This window comes from Staurois parvus, unplaced genomic scaffold (assembly GCF_062004578.1).
Source record: "Staurois parvus isolate SC_StPar_1 unplaced genomic scaffold, SC_StPar_1.0 ptg000175l, whole genome shotgun sequence".
Taxonomy (NCBI): Eukaryota; Metazoa; Chordata; class Amphibia; order Anura; family Ranidae; genus Staurois; species Staurois parvus.
Window position 1 is genome coordinate 4,535,778 of NW_028317971.1, and position 21,973 is coordinate 4,557,750.

General features: G+C 37.7%; 1 protein-coding gene across 1 annotated transcript in view; it reads left to right on the forward strand.

The window, feature by feature from the left end:
* PLXNA4 (plexin A4) overlaps window positions 1-21,973 on the forward strand; it is a 925,294-nt gene that overhangs the window by 650,743 nt on the left and 252,578 nt on the right. Inside the window, exon 7 of the mRNA XM_089676880.1 lies at window positions 7,536-7,689. Coding sequence (XP_089533006.1) covers window positions 7,536-7,689 — 154 coding nt within the window. The remainder of the gene's footprint in view (window positions 1-7,535; window positions 7,690-21,973) is intronic.

Genomic DNA, 21,973 nt, shown 5'->3' on the forward strand with positions numbered 1-21,973 from the left:
CCTCACTGAATAGATTTTTTTCTCACGTACTATTGTGCCTACAGGACAGTAAATGAAGGGAAATCTCTTGAATGGGACACAGATAAAAAATAAAAAATTGACTGGGATTTCAACCCTTCCCTATTCTATTCAAAACCGCTGTGCATGCACTGCCTCCCCATCGCAGTGGCTCTGAGCTCAGCGCTTCCGTGATGGGGAAATAGTAAACTGGGAGTGCGCTGCATTTTGAATCAAAGAGAGAGCATGCTCCTGTGATGGTGGGAGTGAGCATCAACAGTTGAGAACATCTTGGCAACATGATACCTGCAAGGCAGAATGGGGGCACACCAACTCTGGGAGTTTGTCAACATGGCTTCAGGAGGTTTGTAAATGACCTACATCTAAAGGAGAATTGTTTAACTTTAGTCAAAGCTACACAGTTTGTTTTTATATACAGGTGCCCATTAACTGTTTAGGTGGTTCTTTGGTAAGGATGAACTAACCCTTTAAGCAGTACAAGGTTTTAAGCACCCCAAACCTGGCACCAGAAAATCAAGGCTTTCCCCTGTACCCCTTGTATCTAATCTTAACCAGGCCCTTAAAGTGGTTGTAAAGGCTCAGAGTTTTTTACCTTCATGCATTCTATGCAAGAAGGTAAAAAAGCCTTCTGTGTGCAGCAGTGTCTCAATCCCATTGGCTCCCACTGCTGTCAATCACAGCCAGTCAGCCAATGAGGAGAGATAGGGGGCGGGTCCAAGCCACACCTCTGTGTGTGAATAGACATGCGGAGCAGCAAAGGGGCTAGGGGAGCCTGCGGGGGACCCAAGAAGAGCAGGATCCAGGCTGCTCTGTAGAAAACCACTGCACAAAGTAGGTAAGTATAGCATGTTTGCTATCCCCCCCCCCCAAAAAAAAAAAATTAACCTTTAGAATCGCTTTAAGCTGGCCCACGCTTGAATTCTAAAACGTAACTCAGAGAGTAAGGGTTAAAATCTCTCTCAATGCTTTTTATTGCTGCCTGGGCCTTCCTGTGTAGGAGACCATATCTTTAAATTGGTGCTGCTATCTACAAGTGAATGAAGGGTGCTGTGGTGATGCCCCGACACCCTGCATTTACAGCAAAATCCACATTCGTACAATTTGAATGATGCTGTTGCTCAAACCAGAAGACATCTTCTGGTAAAGAAGAAACACTGGGGAAAATTTACTAAAGCTGGGTCACTCAGAATCTGGTGCACCTGTTCATGGCAGCCAATCAGCTTTTAACCTTAGCATCTTCATTTAAACTTTGGCAATAAAACCTGGAATCCGATTGTTTTTTTATGCAGAAGTGCACCTGATTTTGTACCCTCCAGCTTCAGTAAATAAACCCCACTGTGTGATGATAGCTTCATGTTGCAGATTAGTATTGCAGCTTGGGCTGGGGGACATTTTTAATAAATACAAATTTAGCACACTGTTTGTGTTTAAGGAAATGGTGGTGATTTACAATAGACTATATATTGTGTAACAAGCAAGGTAAATGGAGTTTAACAGTTAAAGTTTAGAGGGCATCAGCCACAAGTGAGGTTGCCTGTTACCTTACTGTTATTGTTACACCGGATGTTGTCTGATGCCAGAAAACTCCAGAAAGGGCCATTCAGCTAAAGATAATAGCACCACTTAATAATAAGCGGTCTTTTTGCCTTTGGCAATTGTATTTTTCAAGAATCTACACTTTTAAAAAGCGTAATTGATTTTCTTTTGCAAAAATGCACTTGATTGCAGTCTTCTGGAGTAATTATTTGCAGCAGAATTATTTTAAAGATGTACAAGATCTATTTTGAATGGATCTTCTGCTCAGAGCAGCGAAGAATAACAATACTATTTCAGCATAATGTGCTCATCCTTGAAATCATCAATTTCTTTGAGCTGTTCATCTTTTCTTGGTCATAGCAGCCCAGTTGTATCTACATTGCATGGAGCATCGGCTTGCAGCAAATAATATTGTTCCATTCTTTTACAACAAAATCACATCCAATATTGAGTGATATTGAACAACCTCTATAGTTAAACAGCAACATTGTCAAGACATTTTAATTATGCTTTATTTAAGCTTCCAGTCTTGGTTTTCCATTTTTTCATTCCTTTGAATAGCAAGAAATGTTTGCAAGGCACAACCTCTGTTTCATTTGTTACTGTGCATAGTTATAGTATAACAAATTATTTAAAACATATTAGATGAAAGACCGTTTCTACTTAAAAGACAAGTATACTTTTAAAGCAACCCTGTCGTGATATAGGGGTCAGGCATGCTACAGGACACAGTAGTGGTATATCATTCAGGGACACTAAAGGACACAGTAATGATACAAGGATCAGGCATACTACAAGGGAATGTAGTGATATAAGGGTCAGTGAAAGGAACCATAACACCCAGAAGGGGATATGCTATCTGGCTGTTATGGATAACACCACTTGCAGGTGATGCTGGCTCACCTGAAACATGGAGACTAGGTGACACCTGGCCTTCTCAAGAGAACTCTTCTGATGGGCCAGTGACTCTAGTGGCCTTGAGGCTACTTTTCTTTGAGATGTTCCTAGGTCTTGACCCTCAGGAGGTCACAGGAGTAGGGCAACTATGATTCAGAGACAGGCAGGTAGAAGTAGTCAAGTTCCAGGCAGAATTTGAAGCAGGCAGCAAGCATAAGTTGTCAAAGTCCAAGCAGTGGGTGGTAGTCAAGATTTGGCATTCCTAGTTGGCAATGAGTAAACAAGAAACACAAAAGTCTCATTAAAAAGGTAGCTGGTGAAAAGTCCCAACACCAATGGCAATGAGGGAATGAGCTTAAATAAACCCTTAGGCCTATGTGCACGCACAGCATCAGGGATATACACCAATGCCCTTGCGCCAACTTACACTAATGTATGAAAAGACATGGACGCCAAAAGGCCATGATCCATGGCACGCTGCAGATGGACAGGATGGGCCATGCCTTTGGATGTACAAATGCACATCCTGAAGGTACTGTAACACTGGCACTTCCAGAAGTGCAGGGTAGCAGTACCTGGAGCTCCTAAAGACAGCAAGGATTTAATTCACCACCCCCTGGATAGATTAGTGTGAAACATCCTCATAGTATCAGCTTTAAATAAAAAGTCTGCTAATGTATTGTATGTAGCCCTCCTGAACTTAACTGTATTAGAAACTCCCCACCTCAACTACTAACTTACCTGAAAACATCCTGATTATTGAGTTACACTCAACCTGATAAATGTTAGTGTGACAATGATGCTGCATACTTAATACTCTTAAGAAAAACATTTTCTATTAGGGTTTGGATATAATACTGAGGAAGTTTACTATTTTTTCCTTTTTGATCTGACACCTGTTGCCTGGGCAGAAAGTGAGGTGAAATCCAAATGGGGATACAAGCAGAAATAAATTTCTGACAGAGGTTCTAAATCACTTTATTAGATGTTGTGTTTTACTACTACCTGTGTCCCCATTGGGGATTTTCCCTTCTCTGTGGGGAGATTTGCAGTCATTTTCTGTAACATCACTGGGACAGATATTGTAGGGAAATCTTTATAGTGGGGACACATACAGCACCAAAAAAAAAGAAAGGTCAACCCTCCTTTCAGCTCAAAAATGTATTGCCGGAGGTTAAGCTTGTTATTTATTTATTTAAAACCCGCTTTCCCGTCACACTATAGCAGAAATACTGCTACAGGATGGCACAACTGCGCAAATTACATATATATATTGGCCTCGGCTGTCGATCACAGGGTCCCAGCCGGTGATTCCCCACCGGCACCTGGCGATCGCTGAGTATCACTGATGGGGAGAGACCTGTATGTAAACAATACAGAGCTCTCCCCTGTCAGCTCCTGCACACTGCTTTGTATAGCTCTGCATACCAGAGCCATACGAAGTAGTGTGCTTACAGTGTAAAGCACACATACATTACACAGTAAAACAGCTCACAGTTAACCCTTTGATCACCCCACATGTTAACCCCTTCCTATCCAGTGTCATTCCTGTACAGTGTCAGTGCTTTTTATTACCACTGATCACTGTATTGGTGTCACTGGGATATTACCGCCATTAATAGTAAAACATAAAAAAAAATCCAGTATATGTACCACCATTTGTAAGCGCTATAACTTTCATGTAAACAAATTAATTTACATGATGTGGGTTTTTTTTTTAGCAAAGACATGTAGCAGAATACACTTTGGCCTAAATTTATGAAGAAATTTGATTTTTAAAATTTTTTTACTGGATATGTTTTATAGCAAAATGTAAAAAATATAGGTTTTTTTTTCAAAATTGTCATGTTTTTTTGTTTATATCACAAAAAATAAAAAATGCAGAGGCAATCAAATACCACTGAAAGAAAACTCTATTTGTGGGGAAAAAAAGGATGCAAATTTCATATGGGTGCAGCATTGCATGACCGCGCAATAGTCAGTTAAAGTAATGCAGCGCCGTATCGCAAAAAATGGCCTGGTCAGGAAGGGGGATAAATCTTCTGAAGGGCAAGTGGATAAGATAGGTCACAGTATTCACCTCACAATGCCTTATCTTCCTTTATCCACACAAGACTGGCACCATCTTTCTTCAGTCATCATCCAGGGTCAGTATCTGATACCTGGACTAAGATTTTGACCCAAAGATAACAGTCTTTTAACTTATGATATCTGCACAGATGTCTTTACATGCTTGACTGTGCGTACATACATACACCTCACACATATCAGCCCCTAACACTTAGTTACAATGCACCGTCTCAGTGGGGTCTATTTAATAAAGTTGGAGAGTTCAAAACCAGGCTCACTTCTGCATAGAAACCAATCAGCTTCTAACTTCAGCTTGTTCAATTAAGCTTTGGCTATAAAACCTGGAAGCTGATTGGTTTCCATGCAAAAATGAGCCTGATTTGGCAGCTTTAATAAATAAACCCAAGTGAGTGGAAACTGGGGAGGATGTGCCTGCAGCACACTAATGTATTCTCCTACATTGTGTCTCTCAAGCCTAGGCACATTTAAGTGACTGGAGCTGAATTATTACATTTTATGGTTAAAGGTATTGAGGTATTGTTTTTATTTGTGTATCCTTATAATATCACAATAAGCTTGTTTTTACTTTGCTGTACAAATGAGAGGAAGTATGTCTGCAATATGTTGTCTCCACTACTTGCATAGAAAACAAGAGCAACAAAATGATCCAGTCTGTAGCCAGGTACAGGGTTGTTCCACCACAGTCAAAAGATTAACCCTTTGCATGTAAAAGTAATGAATATAGAATGCACTGGTTTACTTACAATTGTTCATCAATACATACAGTTGCAAGAAAAAGTATGTGAACCCCTTGGGATTACATGGAGTTTTGCATGAATTGGGCATAAAATGTGCACTGAACATCATCTAAGTCACAACAATAGAAGAACACAGTCTGCTGAACATAATACTACACAAACATTAGATGTTGCCATGGTTTAATTTCACATACCATGTAAACATTCACAGTGCAGGGAGGAAAAAGTATGTGAGGCCCTAGCCTAATGACTTCTCCCAGAGCTAATTGGAGCCAGGAGTGAGCCAACCTTGACTCCAATCAGTGTGATGATATTGGATGTGTTGCTGACAGCTGTCCTGCCCTTAAAAAACACACACCTGTTTTGGGTTTACTGGTTTCAAGAAGCACTGTCTGATGTGAACCATGCCTCGCAGAAAAGAGCTCTCAGAAGACCTACGATCAAGAATTGTTGACTTGCATGAAGCTGGAAAGGGTTACAAAAGTATCTCCAAAAGCCTTGATGTTCATGTGTCCACAGTAAGACAGACTGTCTACAAATGGAGAAAGTTTAGCACTGTTGCTACTCTCCTTAGGCGTGGTCATCCTGTAAAAATGACTGCAAGAGCTCAGCGCAGAATACTGCATGAGGTAAAGAAGAATCTCAGAGTGTCATCTAAAGACCTACAGAAAACTCTGGCACATGCTAACATTTTTGTTGACACTTCTACAATAAGGAAAACATTAAACAAGAATGGAGTACATGGGAGGACACCATTGCTGTCTAAAAAGAATATTGCAGCACGTTTGAAGTTTGCAAAAGAGCACCTGGATGTTCCACAGCACTACTGGCAAAATATACTGTGGACAGATGAAACCAAGATTGAGTTGTTTGGGAAGAACACACAACACTATGTGTGGAGAAAAAAAGGCACAGCACACCAACATCAAAACCTCATCCCCACTGTAAAACATGGCGGAGCGAGCATCATGATTTGGGGCTGCTTTGCTGCCTCAGGGCCTGGACGGATTGTTGTGATTGATGGGAAAATGAATTCCAGAGTTTATCAAGACATCAGGAAAACGTACGACCATCTGTCCGCCAACTGAAGCTCCGCAGAGGATGGGTGATGCAACAGGACAATGTCCCAAAGCATACAAGTAATTCAACAAAACAATGGCTGCAACAGCACAGAATATGCCTTCTGGAGTGGCCCAGTCAGAGTCCTGACCTCAACCCGATTGAAATGCTGTGGCATGACCTTAAGAGAGCGATTCACACCAGACATCCCAAGAATATTGCTACACTGAAACAGTTTTGTGAAGAGGAGTGGTCCAAAATTACTCCAGATCGTTGTGGAGGTCTGATCTGCAACTACAGGAAACGTTTGGTTGAGGTTATTGCTGCCAAAGGACGGTCAACCAGTTATTAAGTCCAAAGGTTCACATACCTTTTCCTCCCTGCACTGTGAATGTTTACATGTTATGTGCAATTAAACCATGGCAACATCTAATGTTTGTGTAGTATTATGTTCAGCAGACTGTGTTCTTCTGTTGTTGTGACTTAGATAACGTTCAGAGCACATTTTATGCCCAATTCATGCAAAACTCCACGTAATCCCAAGGGGTTCACATACTTTTTCTTGCAACTGTATAGTTCTTCTGGCAGGAGATAATACAACAAATAGGTAAGATTACGAGGATAAGTATATTAAAAGATCCGTGGGTGTGTCTATTTCATAATACCGATTTAACAACGAAACAACATAAAAATACAATAGTACCCCATTTAATGAATGCAGCAAAAGGGTTGATTCCTACATTTTGGAAGGCTCAGGAGACCCCAAGAATGAAGGATTGGATTAAAAGAGTAGAATTTATATATAAGAATGAGGAACTATATTTCAGTGGAGAAGATAAAATGGATAAAATCAGCAATGTCTGGGAAAAGTGGGGAGAATTTAAGACCACACAGAAATTTGTAGAATTGATGGAGTAGAATGAGAAAAGAAAATATAGAGAAAAGAAGTAAGGAATAAAAAGTTGATATCCTGATAAGAGGATACATTTGAGTTAGAGGAAGACAGTAGAGGTGAGAGAAACTACTAGAAGGGAAAAAAAGAGGAAAAATAGTGAAAGGTGGGGCATTGAAAAAAATTGTAATAAATGTTTGAATAATATGTATTAATGTATGTATGTTTTTGTATTTAATAAATATATAATTTAAAACAATACATATAATTCTGATTTTAATTAACATCACTGTATTTTTTTACAGCTGGTGTTGGAGGCTTACAATGTACCAGAGCTGTCTGCTGGTGTCAACTGTACATTTGAAGACCTTTCAGAAATGGATGGCTTGGTGGTTGGAAATCAGATCCGATGCATTTCACCAGCAGAAAAAGAAGTACCGCGTATTATCACTGAAAATGGTAGGATCATGTAGAAATACATTTAAAGTGATATTAAATGCTTGTATTTAAAAAAAAAATGTCATACTTACCTCCTCTTCTCCGGTCCCCTGTTGGTGCTCCAGGCCCCTCCCCCTGGCTCAGTGCCCCCATAGCAAGCTGCTTGCATAGAATGCATAAAGGTAAAAAACCTCCAGGCTTTACATCTACTTTAAGCCTGTTAGTGTATTATTATTATTATTATTATACAGTATTTATATAGCGCCAAAGGGTTTGCTGTATATTAGAAAAAACATCTGAGTAAGGCCAGTGTGAATGTGAAGGGCTATAGTATCTTGTGCACAAAGGGTTTATCAGTTTTGCCAACAAACTATTTGGCCCCAAATAACATTGATAATGGTAGTTTAACACCTTCATGATCAAAAGTCATTAAAACCTTGATGCCCAGACCAAATTTTGCAGCATCAGTACAAGATGGTTAAATTAATGATGACTAATTTGCCTACCTACATAAATTTGACTATATTTTATAGGCATATAAGGCTTATATTTGATACACCGTTTTAATGAATACTCTGCTGATGTTTCCCATGACAAATGGACAAAAATGTGAAAAAATGCATTTATTTAATCAAGCTTTTATCAAATCTCTTAACAAACTTCTCCAAGCTGCATGAGATCACCATAATTGGCTGAAATGGTGATTGCATGATTGGAACCTTTGTTAATTGGTTCCCAGCTGTTAGTCTGAGACCTACAGTGGCCAGTGAGGGGCTTGGAAATCCTATGCATGCACTTAGTTCTCAGCTGGAACATGGAGTCATGCATTAAGAACTGTATAAAAGAATGTTAATGTACAGATTGTGATCAGATAAATTGTAATAATTGCATCCATTGGAAAAAGCATCATTATTTAATTGTTTGTGCTATTGTAGCCATTTAATATTTGATTGAGTCCATCTGGAATTGATTGGTGGTAAAGTCATACAAAGGGGGTGTATTTATAAAGCAGTGAATCTGTCATTCACCAAACATTCACTGCGGGGGGCTTTTCCTAGTGCATGTGTTTTAAATGACAGGAATTGATTCACCTCCAGTAATTGTCTAGGTACAGCCACAATAACTGCTTTATAAATCTGTCCAAAGTGTAACTATTTCTACATGATGTTTAGAGTGGTTTAATTTGCCATCATGAATGCTGAACACAATACCATCCTAATGGAAGCTTGCAGAAGAACAGAAAATTAATAGGATATTTGAGTTTAAAAAAAACCCAGTGCAATACAGTACAGTATATGATTCAGGTGTATTTTGTGGGTGGAAGTGGTAAAAGGTGCAAATAGGAAACCTATTCAAAAGTTAATTTGCATTCAGTAGTTTTCCAATTATAACAGTAATAAATCAATCACATTTGTACTTTCCACCTGTCACATATTTATTTCTTATTTATCTTATACTACTTTGGATGTACAATTTTACTTCATATTTGAAACATTTGTAAACTTGTTTGCATATTTTTCAACATCAGAAATATCGGGAACGTTATATGCTTTTTTAACTGTGAAAAAAAAAATACATAAAGTGAACACCCCCCCAAAGAAAAATAAAAAAATAAAAACACACACACACACACACACACATATATATATATATATATATATATATATATGTGTGTGTGTGTGTATATATATATATATATATGATCTTAGTATAAACTGACCGGTGTGAGTGTTGGTGTGAACAGAGATGCTAGTGATGACACTTCATTTAATAAATATACAGTATATATACAGACATTTTATGTTACTTTACTATATTCAGTAGACAATGATTTGAGTTCCTTTTGCTTCTTGAGCAATGTCTAGAAGCATTTCAATACTGTAGACTTATGACAAAAGTAGAACTGCAAAAATGATATAAAATATTAAGTACAAGGAAAAGGTCAGTTTTATTCAGTAACAGTAAAGGTAGTAAATATGGTGCTTTCACACTGTGAAAGAAAACAGAGAACAGAAAATGACTTGAAAGGTTCTTGGGCCTTGAAGGTACACTCAGGCTTAATCGAGGTTAGAATCAGAGTTTACAGAGTAAATCCTATATTATCTTCCCTCTGGGCTGCATATCTGAATAAAGCTCAGTTGAAATAAAAAATAAATAGATTGCACTGAATTTTTAGTGTTTACATGCACACAGTAAATGTGCCCAATAGATGCACAATAGTGTCTACAGTGCATCAGCAGTAAACGTAGACACAAGATGAACGGGTTGTTTTAAAGGTAAGGGTTCACATAGACATTAGGATTTTATTTGGTACTATTCAAAGAACAACACAAAAAAACTAATTATTTTCAGTTTTAATCTTGTGCATAGAGACTGCCCTTCTTTTAATGAATATGAGTAATGTTTATTCTAGAACCTCAAATGAATGAAATTGTTGGTTGGCCATTAAAGATGCGCAAAAAAGATATTAATATCTGGCAGAAATAAGCTATTTCTTCAGACAAGTAGAATTAATAGGATTAGGTTGATAGTAGTGCTTTGTCTCCTTTATCTATTTAAAACCATTTTCAATACATGCAAAATATTAGCATGACTTTTAAAAAGTTTGTCTTTAAATGCATATGAGTATAAAAAAGTACATTTAAAAAGATGTCACAGTATGTATGCCATTACTTTTGCAAAGGTTTAGAGTAGATTTTGCCTGAAGCTGAACTTTAGCAGAATTAAGCTATATCTTCAAACAAGTAGAATCAATAGGATTATGTTGGTAGTATTGCTTTGGCTCCTTTATCTGTCCAGAACCATTTTCAATACATGCAACGAATTTGAAAAACTTTTAAAAGCATATCTTTAAATGTATATGTGCACAAGCATAAAAATACATTTGAAAACATATCACAGTATGTCATTACTCTGCGAGGTCTAGGGTAGGTCTTGCAAAAAGCTGAGCTCCAGTATAAGCATGTTACCCGCTATTGATTAGACGTATTTATGATGCCGTATTCACCTTTTAAATGTTACCCGCTATTGATATTTTTGAGATTTAATATACCTCATATATGATTTAATTAACCACTTGCCCTCCTGAGGATTTACCCCCCTTCCTGACCAGGCCATTTTTTGCATTACAGCGCCGCGTTACTTTAACTGACAATTGCGCGGTCATGCAACGCTGCACCCATATTAAATTTACTTCCTTTTTTTCCCCACAAATTGAGCATTCTTTTGGTGGTATTTGATTGCCTGTGTGTTTTTTATTTTTTGTGCTATAAAAAAAAGACCTATAATTTTGAGAAAAAAACAATATTTTTTACTTTTTGCTATTAAACATGTCCAGTAAACAATTTTTAAAAAATCAAATTTTGGCAGAAATTCACACCAAAATGTATTCTGCTATATGTATTTGCTAAAAAAAATCCCAATACATGTAAATTAATTGTTTTACATGAAAGTTATAGTGTTTACAAATGGTGGTATACATATACCATATATAATGGCAGCACAGTGGCTAAATGGTTAGCACTTCTGCCTGACAGTATTAGGGTCGTTGGTTCGAATCCCAGCCACGGCACCTCCTGCCTGGAGTTTGCATGTTCTCCCTGTGCCTGTGTGGGTTTCCTCCGGATGCTCCGGTTTCCTCCCACATTCCAAAGCCATGCTGCTAGGTTAATTGGCTCCTGTCTAAATTGTCCCTAGTATGTATGTGTATGTATGAATGTAAGTTAGGGACCTTAGATTGTACGCCCCTTGAGGGTTAGGGACTGATGTGAATGTACAATATATATATGTAAAGCGCTGCATAAATTGTCAGTGCTATACAAGTACCTGAAATAAATAATAATAAATAATATAGATATACTGGGATTTTTTGTTATTTTTACTAGTAATGGCGGTGATCAGTGACTTATAGCGGGACAGCAGGACTGCGGCGGTCATTCTGACACTGGGGGAACTGACTTAGTGTCACTGACATCCCCAGTGACACCAATACAGTGATCAGTGCTAAAATAAAGCACTGACACTGTACTAATGGCAATGGGCAGGAAGGGGTTAACATGAGGGGCGATCAGAGGGTTAACTGTGTGCAGGGAGTGTTTTACTAGGGGGCATGTCAGTGTGCTTTACTGTAATCACACTGCTTTGAATGGCTGTGCTGTGCAGAGCCATCCAAAGCAGTGTGCCCGAGCTGACAGGAAGGAGAACTGTTAGTAAACAAAATAGTTCTTCTCCCCATCAGAAATTCTCAGAAATCACTGGGTACTGCGAGTAATCACCAGCTGGGATCTGCTGATTGCCTCCCCTACCCAGAAATGCAAAATCACATATATATACGTGATTTTGCGCACCCGTGCAGCCCTGTAGCAGTATTTCTGCTATAGAGCGGTCGGGTAGTGGTTAATGAGTTCTTGACCATGAGGGAAAACTTCAACAATCTATCTAGTTACAGAAAAGGGGGGAATATAATATAAAGAAATTAGAGAATATACTAATAACAATAATACACAAACAGCAAATAAGATAGCATGCCTATATGTAAGTACCAAAGAGTTGTCCGATTTTTACCAGCTATGTAACATGGGGGCCCCATGATTATTTGTGGACTTTCTCTCTCTCTGCGTCTGATTCCTAGACCTATATCTCATAGACACATGTACAGTCATCCTGATTGCTAGAACTATCTAATCCATGTTTTTAAATCTGGCTCATCTCATCCAGGATTGGACAATTACCCCATGCCCTGTATTTAGCATAAATCAGCCTCTTTACTAGCACATCCCTTTTTTTAGGGAAAATCATTTATGCAAGTTCATATGGTTTTTTGGGGGAAAATTAAGTATGCAAAGTCATAGCCTTTTGGGGGGAAAATTAGATATTCTAGTTCCCAGCCTGTTTATGGGCAAAAATGCATTCCTGGACAGATGGCCACCCTCATTGCATATCTAAAGAGTGTGTCTTTTAAAATGGACAAATTGAAAACAAAAGAGATTTAAATGGCCTAGTCTAAATAATTATATAGGCCAGAGTCTGTGATAAGGCCATGACTCTAATTGTTCCTTCTTGCAAACAGTATCACTGGCAAAAATGAACACGTTGCCGTTGGCACCGACATGTACAGTACATCAAAACATTCCTACACCTCAAAGTTATCTGGTTAATCAATAAATCACAATACTAAACTGAAGCTCTTGTTTCTCATATATGCATACCAATATCATACCAATATCTAATACCTCTAAACTTGTAACTTGTTCAAAATGTCAAATATCTATTTACATTTGATAATGGGGATAACACATAAGCCCCTCATAAAGCAAGAAACAAGTATTGTATAAATACAAGTGGCATTTGTATGCTTACCTGAATCTTGGTGTGCTTTGTGCATTTCTTCAAGATCTGCGCAGTAGCTCAGCATGAAGCGTTTCCTGTGTACAGGAGCTTCCTGTAATAAGGACCAGTTACTGTGGCTTTCTCATTTTGTTCAGGGCAACTGATCTTGTATCCGTCCCCTTCTATAGTTTTCTGCAAGCATCATGTAGTGGGTGGGCTTGCTAGGTCCCTTGCACAGTTCTATCCTATTCACAGGCAGCACAGTGATGATGTCCATGCTACTTTTTTATGGTAATAAGAAGGTTTGCAAAGGCATTTGGTGCTTGCAAAGTGAAAGTGATTACATTCTTTGTGGCTTATAGGAGTATATATAAATATATACACTCACCGGCCACTTTATTAGGTACACCTGTTTGTTTGCTTGGTAAATCAAATTACTAATCAGCCAATCACATGGCAGCAACTCAATGTATTTAGGCATCTAGATGTGGTGAAGACAACTTTATGAAGTTCAAACCAAGCATCAGAATGGGGAAGAAAGGGGATTTAAGTGACTTTGAACGTAACATGGATGTTGGTGCGAGATGGGCTGGTCTGAGTATTTAAAAAACTGCTGATCTACTGGGATTTTCACGCACCACCATCTCTAAGGTTTACAGAGAGTGGTCCGAAAAAGAAAAAATATCCAGTGAGTGGCAGTTGTGTGAATGAAAATGTTTTATTGATGGCAGAGATCAGAGAATAGGCAGAATGGTTCGAGATGATAGAAAGGCAACAGTAACTCAAATAACTGTTACAATTAAGGTATTCAGAATACCAACTCTGCCATGAAGAATTAAAGTGTAACTAAACCCAGGACCCTGCATCCACTATATCTTGATCTCCCACAGTACACAGATCATGGGAATGCAATTATTTTAGTAAGTATAAACTGCTAAATACCTTTTCTCATCAGATCATATATATATATATATATATATATATGTATACTCCTATAAGCCACAAAGGATATAATCACCTTTACTTTGCGAGCACCAAATGCCTTTGCAAACCTTATTACCATATAAAAGTAACATGGACACCATCGCTGTCTTGTGCCTAGAGCAGTCTTGTGGCTTCTATCAGTGTCCAGAACAGCACTAGTTAAAGCTTGTAGGAGGAGTTTTCCTTCTGCTCTAAGAGAATGCAAAACCCCTGACCTCTGTCTGGAGAGTTCTGATTGGCCCTTTGCTGATCACATGCACTCTCCCAAAAAAAAAAACCTCTCTAGCAATACACACCAAACTGAGTATGTGCAAATGCCTACAGTTCGGTTTGTCTTATCAGAAGACCAGAGGTGGTCACTTAAAAAAAGGGAAGGAACAGTGAAAAAAGGATCAAACATTCTTTTTACACAATGCAGAGATTAACCCCTTAGGTTACACAATGAGTATAACAATCATGCTTTACTGCATATACTGACTTTACTGATTTTACTGCTGTGGGTCTAGTAACACTTTAAGGCAGTTCGGAAGGCAAAAGGTGTAAGGTGTCTAATAAAGTGGCCGGTGAGTGTGTGTGTGGATATATATACAGTCAGGTCCATAAATATTGGGACATCGACACAATTCTAACATTTTTGGCTCTATACACCATCACAATGGATTTGAAATGAAACGAACAAGATGTGCTTTAACTGCAGACTGTCAGCGTTAATTTGAGGGTATTTACATCCAAATCAGGTGAACGGTGTAGGAATTACAACAGTTTGCATATGTGCCTCCCACTTGTTTTCAGTCCAATCCTTTGCAGTCAATTACAGCCTGAAGTCTGGAACGCATAGACATCACCAGACGCTGGGTTTCATCCCTGGTGATGCTCTGCCAGGCCTCTACTGCAACTGTCTTCAGTTCCTGCTTGCTCTTGGGGCATTTTCCCTTTAGTTTTGTCTTCAGCAATTGAAATGCATGCTCAATCAGATTCAGGTCAGGTGATTGACTTGGCCATTGCATAACATTCCACTTCTTTCCCTTAAAAAACTCTTTGGTTGCTTTTGCAGTATGCTTCGGATCATTGTCCATCTGCACTGTGAAGCGGCGTCCAATGAGTTCTGAAGCATTTGGCTGAATATGAGCAGATAATATTGCCCGAAACACTTCAGAATTCATCCTGCTGCTTTTGTCAGCAGTCACATCATCAATAAATACAAGAGAACCAGTTCCATTGGCAGCCATACATGCCCACGCCATGACACTACCACCACCATGCTTCACTGATGAGGTGGTATGCTTAGGATCATGAGCAGTTCCTTTCCTTCTCCATACTCTTCTCTTCCCATCACTCTGGTACAAGTTGATCTTGGTCTCATCTGTCCATAGGATGTTGTTCCAGAACTGTGAAGGCTTTTTTAGATGTCGTTTGGCAAACTCTAATCTGGCCTTCCTGTTTTTGAGGCTCACCAATGGTTTACATCTTGTGGTAAACCCTCTGTATTCACTCTGGTGAAGTCTTCTCTTGATCGTTGACTTTGACACACATACACCTACCTCCTGCAGAGTGTTCTTGATCTGGCCAACTGTTGTGAATGGTGTTTTCTTCACCAGGGAAAGAATTCTTTGGTCATCCACCACAGTTGTTTTCCGTTGTCTTCCGGGTCTTTTGGTGTTGCTGAGCTCACCGGTGTGTTCCTTCTTTTTAAGAATGTTCCAAACAGTTGTTTTGGCCACGCCTAATGTTTTTGCTATCTCTCTGATGGGTTTGTTTTGTTTTTTCAGCCTAATGATGGCTTGCATCACTGATAGTGACAGCTCTTTGGATCTCATCTTGAGAGTTGACAGCAACAGATTCCAAATGCAAATAGCACACTTGAAATGAACTATGGACCTTTTATCTGCTCATTGTAATTGGGATAATGAGGGAATAACACACACCTGGCCATGGAACAGCTGAGAAGCCAATTGTCCCATTACTTTTGATCCCTTAACAAGTGGGAGGCACATATGCAAACTGTTGTAATTCCTACACCGTTCACCTGATTTGGATGTAAATACCCTCAAATTAAAGCTGACAGTCTGCAGTTAAAGCACATCTTGTTTGTTTCATTTCAAATCCATTGTGGTGGTGTATGGAGCCAAAAATGTAGAATTGTGTCGATGTCCCAATATTTATGGACCTGACTGTATATATATATATATATATATATATATATATCAACATATCAACCAGTAGAAGCAAGTGGCAAAAGAAGAAACAAATTAACTGTAGCAAATAGAAAGAAGACTTTTCCTTCAACAATATGATGTTACCTTTTTGCTTTATTTAACAAGAACAAATAATATAATCACAAATGAGAAAACAGAGGCTGATTGGTGGTTTGTACACATTTGTTTTTATATTTTGGTCATGAAATGAAACAGCTAGTGTATAAAGCTCCAGAGGGATTATTTCTGTAGGTTCCAAGAAAATAATCTGGTTACTGATATATCACATGTTTATATATTTCTAAAACGTTTGCATATGTTTAGAAATAATTACAAAGGTCAAATGTCACAGTTACATCACGTCCATTGGACAAGTGTGTAATTTTAGCAAATATTAAATGAGAAAGAGATGTATGTTAAAATGTTAATCAATATATATTTAAAATACAGTAGTATTACATATAAATTGTTTCCCTAAAGACTTTTAGTGGTCAAACATGAATTAATTAACAAAAAACACAGCAAGAAAAGTTTTGTACATTAATTAATCTCAAGACTCTATAAGAGCTTCTTTGCCTATACAGGAAATTAAGAATATTCATAAAGTGGTGCTTCACTGGAATTAGCACCAAAATGGAGCAATTAGGTTTAAACCCCTTTGATGCAATGCAGATCAATTAGATTACAACACACTTGTTATAATTTGTAATCAGTCTGCAAGTCACTATTATTTTTGGGAACTAGAATATACAGGGCTGGAAAGATCTGTATTTGCTATTTCACATTTGCCAGCATTGTACTTAAAAAGACGCTATCGCCAGGCCATTCACAAAAGCCTTACCATAGGATTGTAGGTGCATTTAACCTATTTTTGCATGTTTATATTATTTAGGGTGGCATAGTGGGTATCCCTTAAGCCTTGCAGAACAGGGGTCAGGACTGGGGGCCTGGACATTATTTGCATGGAGTATGCATTTTCTTCCTTTGTTCACATGGGCTTCCCCAGGGGTTTCATCCATAGGGTAATTGACTCGTGAATTGGCCCTAATGTGTACTGTATGTACAAACTGGATATTCAAATATGTTATCAAATTCTGCATGTCAGTCCCAAACGTATGCAGTTGAGGGTGTAAGAAAGATGTAGTGACCTGCCTTGTACCATTTTGCCAAGAAAATGTTATGGAAATGTTTATGAAGTGTATCAGAGAACTGGCCCGTGGAATCACTGAAAATCAGATGTCACTGAATGAATATATACATACATACTATTGCTGTAAAAAGCCTTCCTTGTGTAGACATTCCAAATCCCTGAAACTGCTGCTGCAGGATGCTTCCATCTTGGATGTGATTTCAGTTACCCCAGCAGACTCAGAGCTGTCACTCAAGTGACAGTCTGTCATATGCTCCTTCTATCCTGCTTTAGCAGCTACATAAAACATTATGTAGAAAGATGTGAGGAGCGGTGAAGAAGCTCATTGGTCACAGAGACTAACTAAACACTCCCAAAAGAGGGGAGGGCTATGACATGCATGGAAAGAGGGGGCTAGAGAATTAACTAGTTAGTATTTCTAGCATCTTCAAAGGCACATTTAAAGCGAATAAACAATCAATTATGGAAAGCAAAAACCCTGCATAAATTGATAGCATAGTCTCTTTAGGATTATCAATCACAAACCTTATATAGTCAATAAGTTCACTTATGGGAGCTTTCTTATATTGTATATAATCAACAAGATCCCAAACACAATGTTCTGTTTATTCATTGTTGCCCAGAAATAGAGATATTAGGATAATAATACAAGAAATACATTAGAAAGTAAATGTATTTAAAACATTTTTTTAAATATAACGTACATTTGATATAACTTTTAAGTTTGTACGATTATTCAAACAGATGGTATTTTTTAGTATTCAATATTCAATGAATCTGTCAAATTTGCATTTAGTTTTTTTTGGAGGTCATGCTATTTTTTATGATTTTTCATTTACGGAAAGGACTTTCTGTTTTATTATTCAGCAATATATATCTTAGTATCTTAGCAGTTCTGAGCAAACTATGTATTAATTTATTTTGTGCACATTCAACTACAAATGAGCAATACCCTTCTCCCATTTACAGCATACATAAATCCATAAAATGCCTAAGGGCTCACAAAACTTTTACCACCACTGTGCATGGCTAAGTTGTAATTTTATTGAAGATGTATTGCAGGTCTGTTACAGAAATTCTTGGATAAAACATAATTATTTCATACTTTGAAATGGTATTGTCCACCAGGTTTTGTTGTGTGGCAGAGTTATGTAAATCTCTGGAATCAATGGATAGAATTGCAAATTATTTGACAGGTAGAACAGCTTCATTGTATCTACTTTATTTGTATACAAGCACTTAGATGTTTTCCTGAAGTTCAAATTTTAATTCCACAGCTTTTATTAAAATAATACCTGGTGATCTTGCCCTTAAGGTACTTACTGTAATAGAGTGGCAACACTCTCTTTCTTTATCCCAAATGTGCTCCTCTGTTGTCACACTGGCCTCCAACTGAGACAACGAATGGCCATTTCAACACTCATTTTGCAGGCATTCTTTATTTGTATCAAAATCAGCAGCATTGAGAATAAAAAAAGTGGCAATTGTTTTTCTGTTATTAAATTAATATATTTTAAATTGACAAAAAAAATACTAATAAATATTAAATCATAATTTTGGTGATAATATACATTTACATAGTATATATCACACGTATGTAATATGAGAGTGAAAAAATTTGGGAGCCATGTTTTTGTGTCTATAAATCTAAGGGCCAGTTTAGACCAATTATGGTGCAGAAAAGCATGTGCATGCTTTCCCACACTGCACAGAAATACTCTTCTGTGTTAACTCTTAATGGCACCCCCATGCATTTCGGAAACGGTGCGTTCATGGGCATCAAAACTCATGGTACTGCAGTACTAAGTGGTTTTGTGCTGCACAATTTAAAAAGTCACTCCTGACATCTTTTTTGCATGCACTCAGCAACGCATTGAGATTAACGGGCTGTCAAAAATGTGCCGCACAGAAACCTGCAAAAATGTGCTTGTGCAAACACACCCTTTATGGTGTGACCCTGCTGTATGGTTTTGTGATGGTAATTTAGTAAAAAAAAAATTACACCATAACTGAAGTCCTTCCCACCAATAATTTAATCATTAAAATACTGTCTACCAATTTACTTTTTGATTTTGGCCTGCATGAGATCAGATGACATCTGTAGAAAATATCAAGTTGGCCAGGTCTATAGCATGCACATTTAACAGCCTCTAGATTTTAAATTGCTGCCTTGGCCATTAACAAACAACAGTATGCTTTCTTATTGTTCATATTATTTGACAGAACAAATCAATGTATAATACAGTGCACATAATCTACAAACCCTGCCATCACTTTTGTGTCAAAGAATAATATCTGTATTCAGTCATTTGGGCCATTAAATGAGAGTTTCTTAACAAGGTTGTCAAAACAACAAGTGGCCGATGGGCAGCAGTGCACTACTTTGACAGGTAAATTTACACAGCAAACTTCTTCCAGATAGATTAATTGTCAAGGTCAATTTGCACTGATTGATTAATGAATCATTTGGTGAAGGAAGAAAATAATTGAAGTATGGGGTTGAAGGGGGTCAAAAACTTGCATTTAATCATTGACTTTCTTTATACAATTATTATCATTAATTAACTCTAAACTTTCCCTGTATATCAGGCAATGTGTGATGAGTCTTTACAGAATTGTATTTTCTCAAGATTTAAAGTGATTCACACTCAATATTAAACTTTGAAGTACATGTTCTGTTTAAGAAAAGACCGCATTAGGTACTTGCTTTTAACTTTATTGTTTAGACATGCCTCTTCTGTGTCCCTCAATGATTTATTGTTACTTTCCATAAGCTTTTCAAACTCATCACCCCGTCCTGTAAGAACGCCTTGCATGGACACTGGGGGAATGCTATCATCTCTGAAATGTCAGATAACAGGACTTAGCCATGAAGTTGGAAAAACATAACCTAGGACCATTAAATTGTAAATTTTTGGAATAACATGTGTGGTGTAAAGGTATATTTAAAGGATAAGTTCACCGTTCATAACATGTGACACCCATATTCATGGTGTAACATGTTAAGAACAGACCACCCCTGCACCTCTCAGATCCCCTGTTGTGATAGCTAGTAGGGGATCTTCTCTTCCCGCTAGCTATCTCAATTTTTTTTAAATGTGGCTGTATGGGGCTCTGTCGCGCCTGGCCACGTCACTCATTCACAGTATTCTGTGAATGAGAAAACTACAAGTTCCAACATCCTTTGCTACTGTTGGCTTGTAGTTCTCAATGAGCTACCATAGGGCTGTGGTAGTTTATTGGTTCTTCCTGTCAGAGTGTATCTGCTTGCCTATACGATTTACAGACACACAGATACACTGTCAGTTCTGCAGGAAACCTTCATGATACCAGCGATCTGCTGATCGCTTGTCCAATGCTTTAGAGGTTCCAGAAACAAAAAATAGTAAATGCACATTTTTTTATCTGCAAACAAAAATGTGCATTTAGATGTTCTTATTGTTAAAAGGTGAACCTATCCTTTAAAATGAGAATGGAAATTAAGACAACCTGCAAGAATGGCTATTACTTGTTTCAGTTAAGGCTCCCATCAATTGCTTGAGCCTGCCATTGCCCTTTCCCTGAGGTAGACTCCTTTTTATGCAGCTACACAAGTGTGCCATTTCTTTGTTTTAGCACCCTTTATTGGTCAAGTGATAGAAGACTCCAGGCTGGATGGTAATCTGCCCAAAAAAGTCAAGGAAGTTTGCTAGCTGACAAAATTTACATAATAATGTACAAGATGCATCAATATTAGATCTTTTTTTTACGAGGATGGGTGTGGGTGGGGGAGGTGTTTAGGAGGGATTTAGGGTTGTGGGAATTAAATAAATTATGAGGAATATAATGATTCTTTTGTGAAGAAAATGTTTGTTAATTATTTTTGATTGAAAACTAATAAATATTTATAAAAAAAAAAATATTAGATCTTTTTATGTAATCTTACACTTTGAAAATAACTATTAAATACAATGAAAAATACCAATTTGGTTGAATTAATTTTGATTTTCCAATTAAACGTTCATTTTTCAATGCAATTAATTGCTTATTGATCTAAATGATCAATACATGCAATCAGTTTCAGAAAGATATGATTTTCTTCAAAGAAAGCAATATATTGAACAATCATTGTTACGTATATGGGCAGCATAAGACAATTGTGTACCTTTAGGATTAAAGGTTTTCCAGAATGGAGTCCCAAAAACAAAATACAAATATGAGACATTCATTGCAAACATTTTAAAGGGAACATGCTGTAAGACACACATTTAGACTGTTATTGCTGATTTCCTAATAAAAAAGTTAGCTACCTAGCTGTATCTGGCTTCAATTCAGTCATTATCCTTAAACAAATAAGTTGCAGGGCAAGTCTGACTGAACGTAAAACTGGTCAGTATCTCAACAAGTACCAAAGCCACTGAATCTTAGTCTCATCTTAGTGAGCAATGGCAGCCTATCTATTTGTTGGTTACTGATATCCTTTATTATACTGGTCACACCAACATTAGAAGGAGTGCAGGACAGTTTTCAGAATACCTTTCTAGACATCTTTCAGATAAGTTACATCATCAACCTCCTCTTCAACTCCTCTTATGAACAGTAACATGTGAAAGTATTTTCCCAAGTAGATAATCAAGGGCTTTATTATCCAAACCAAAGAGCAATATAA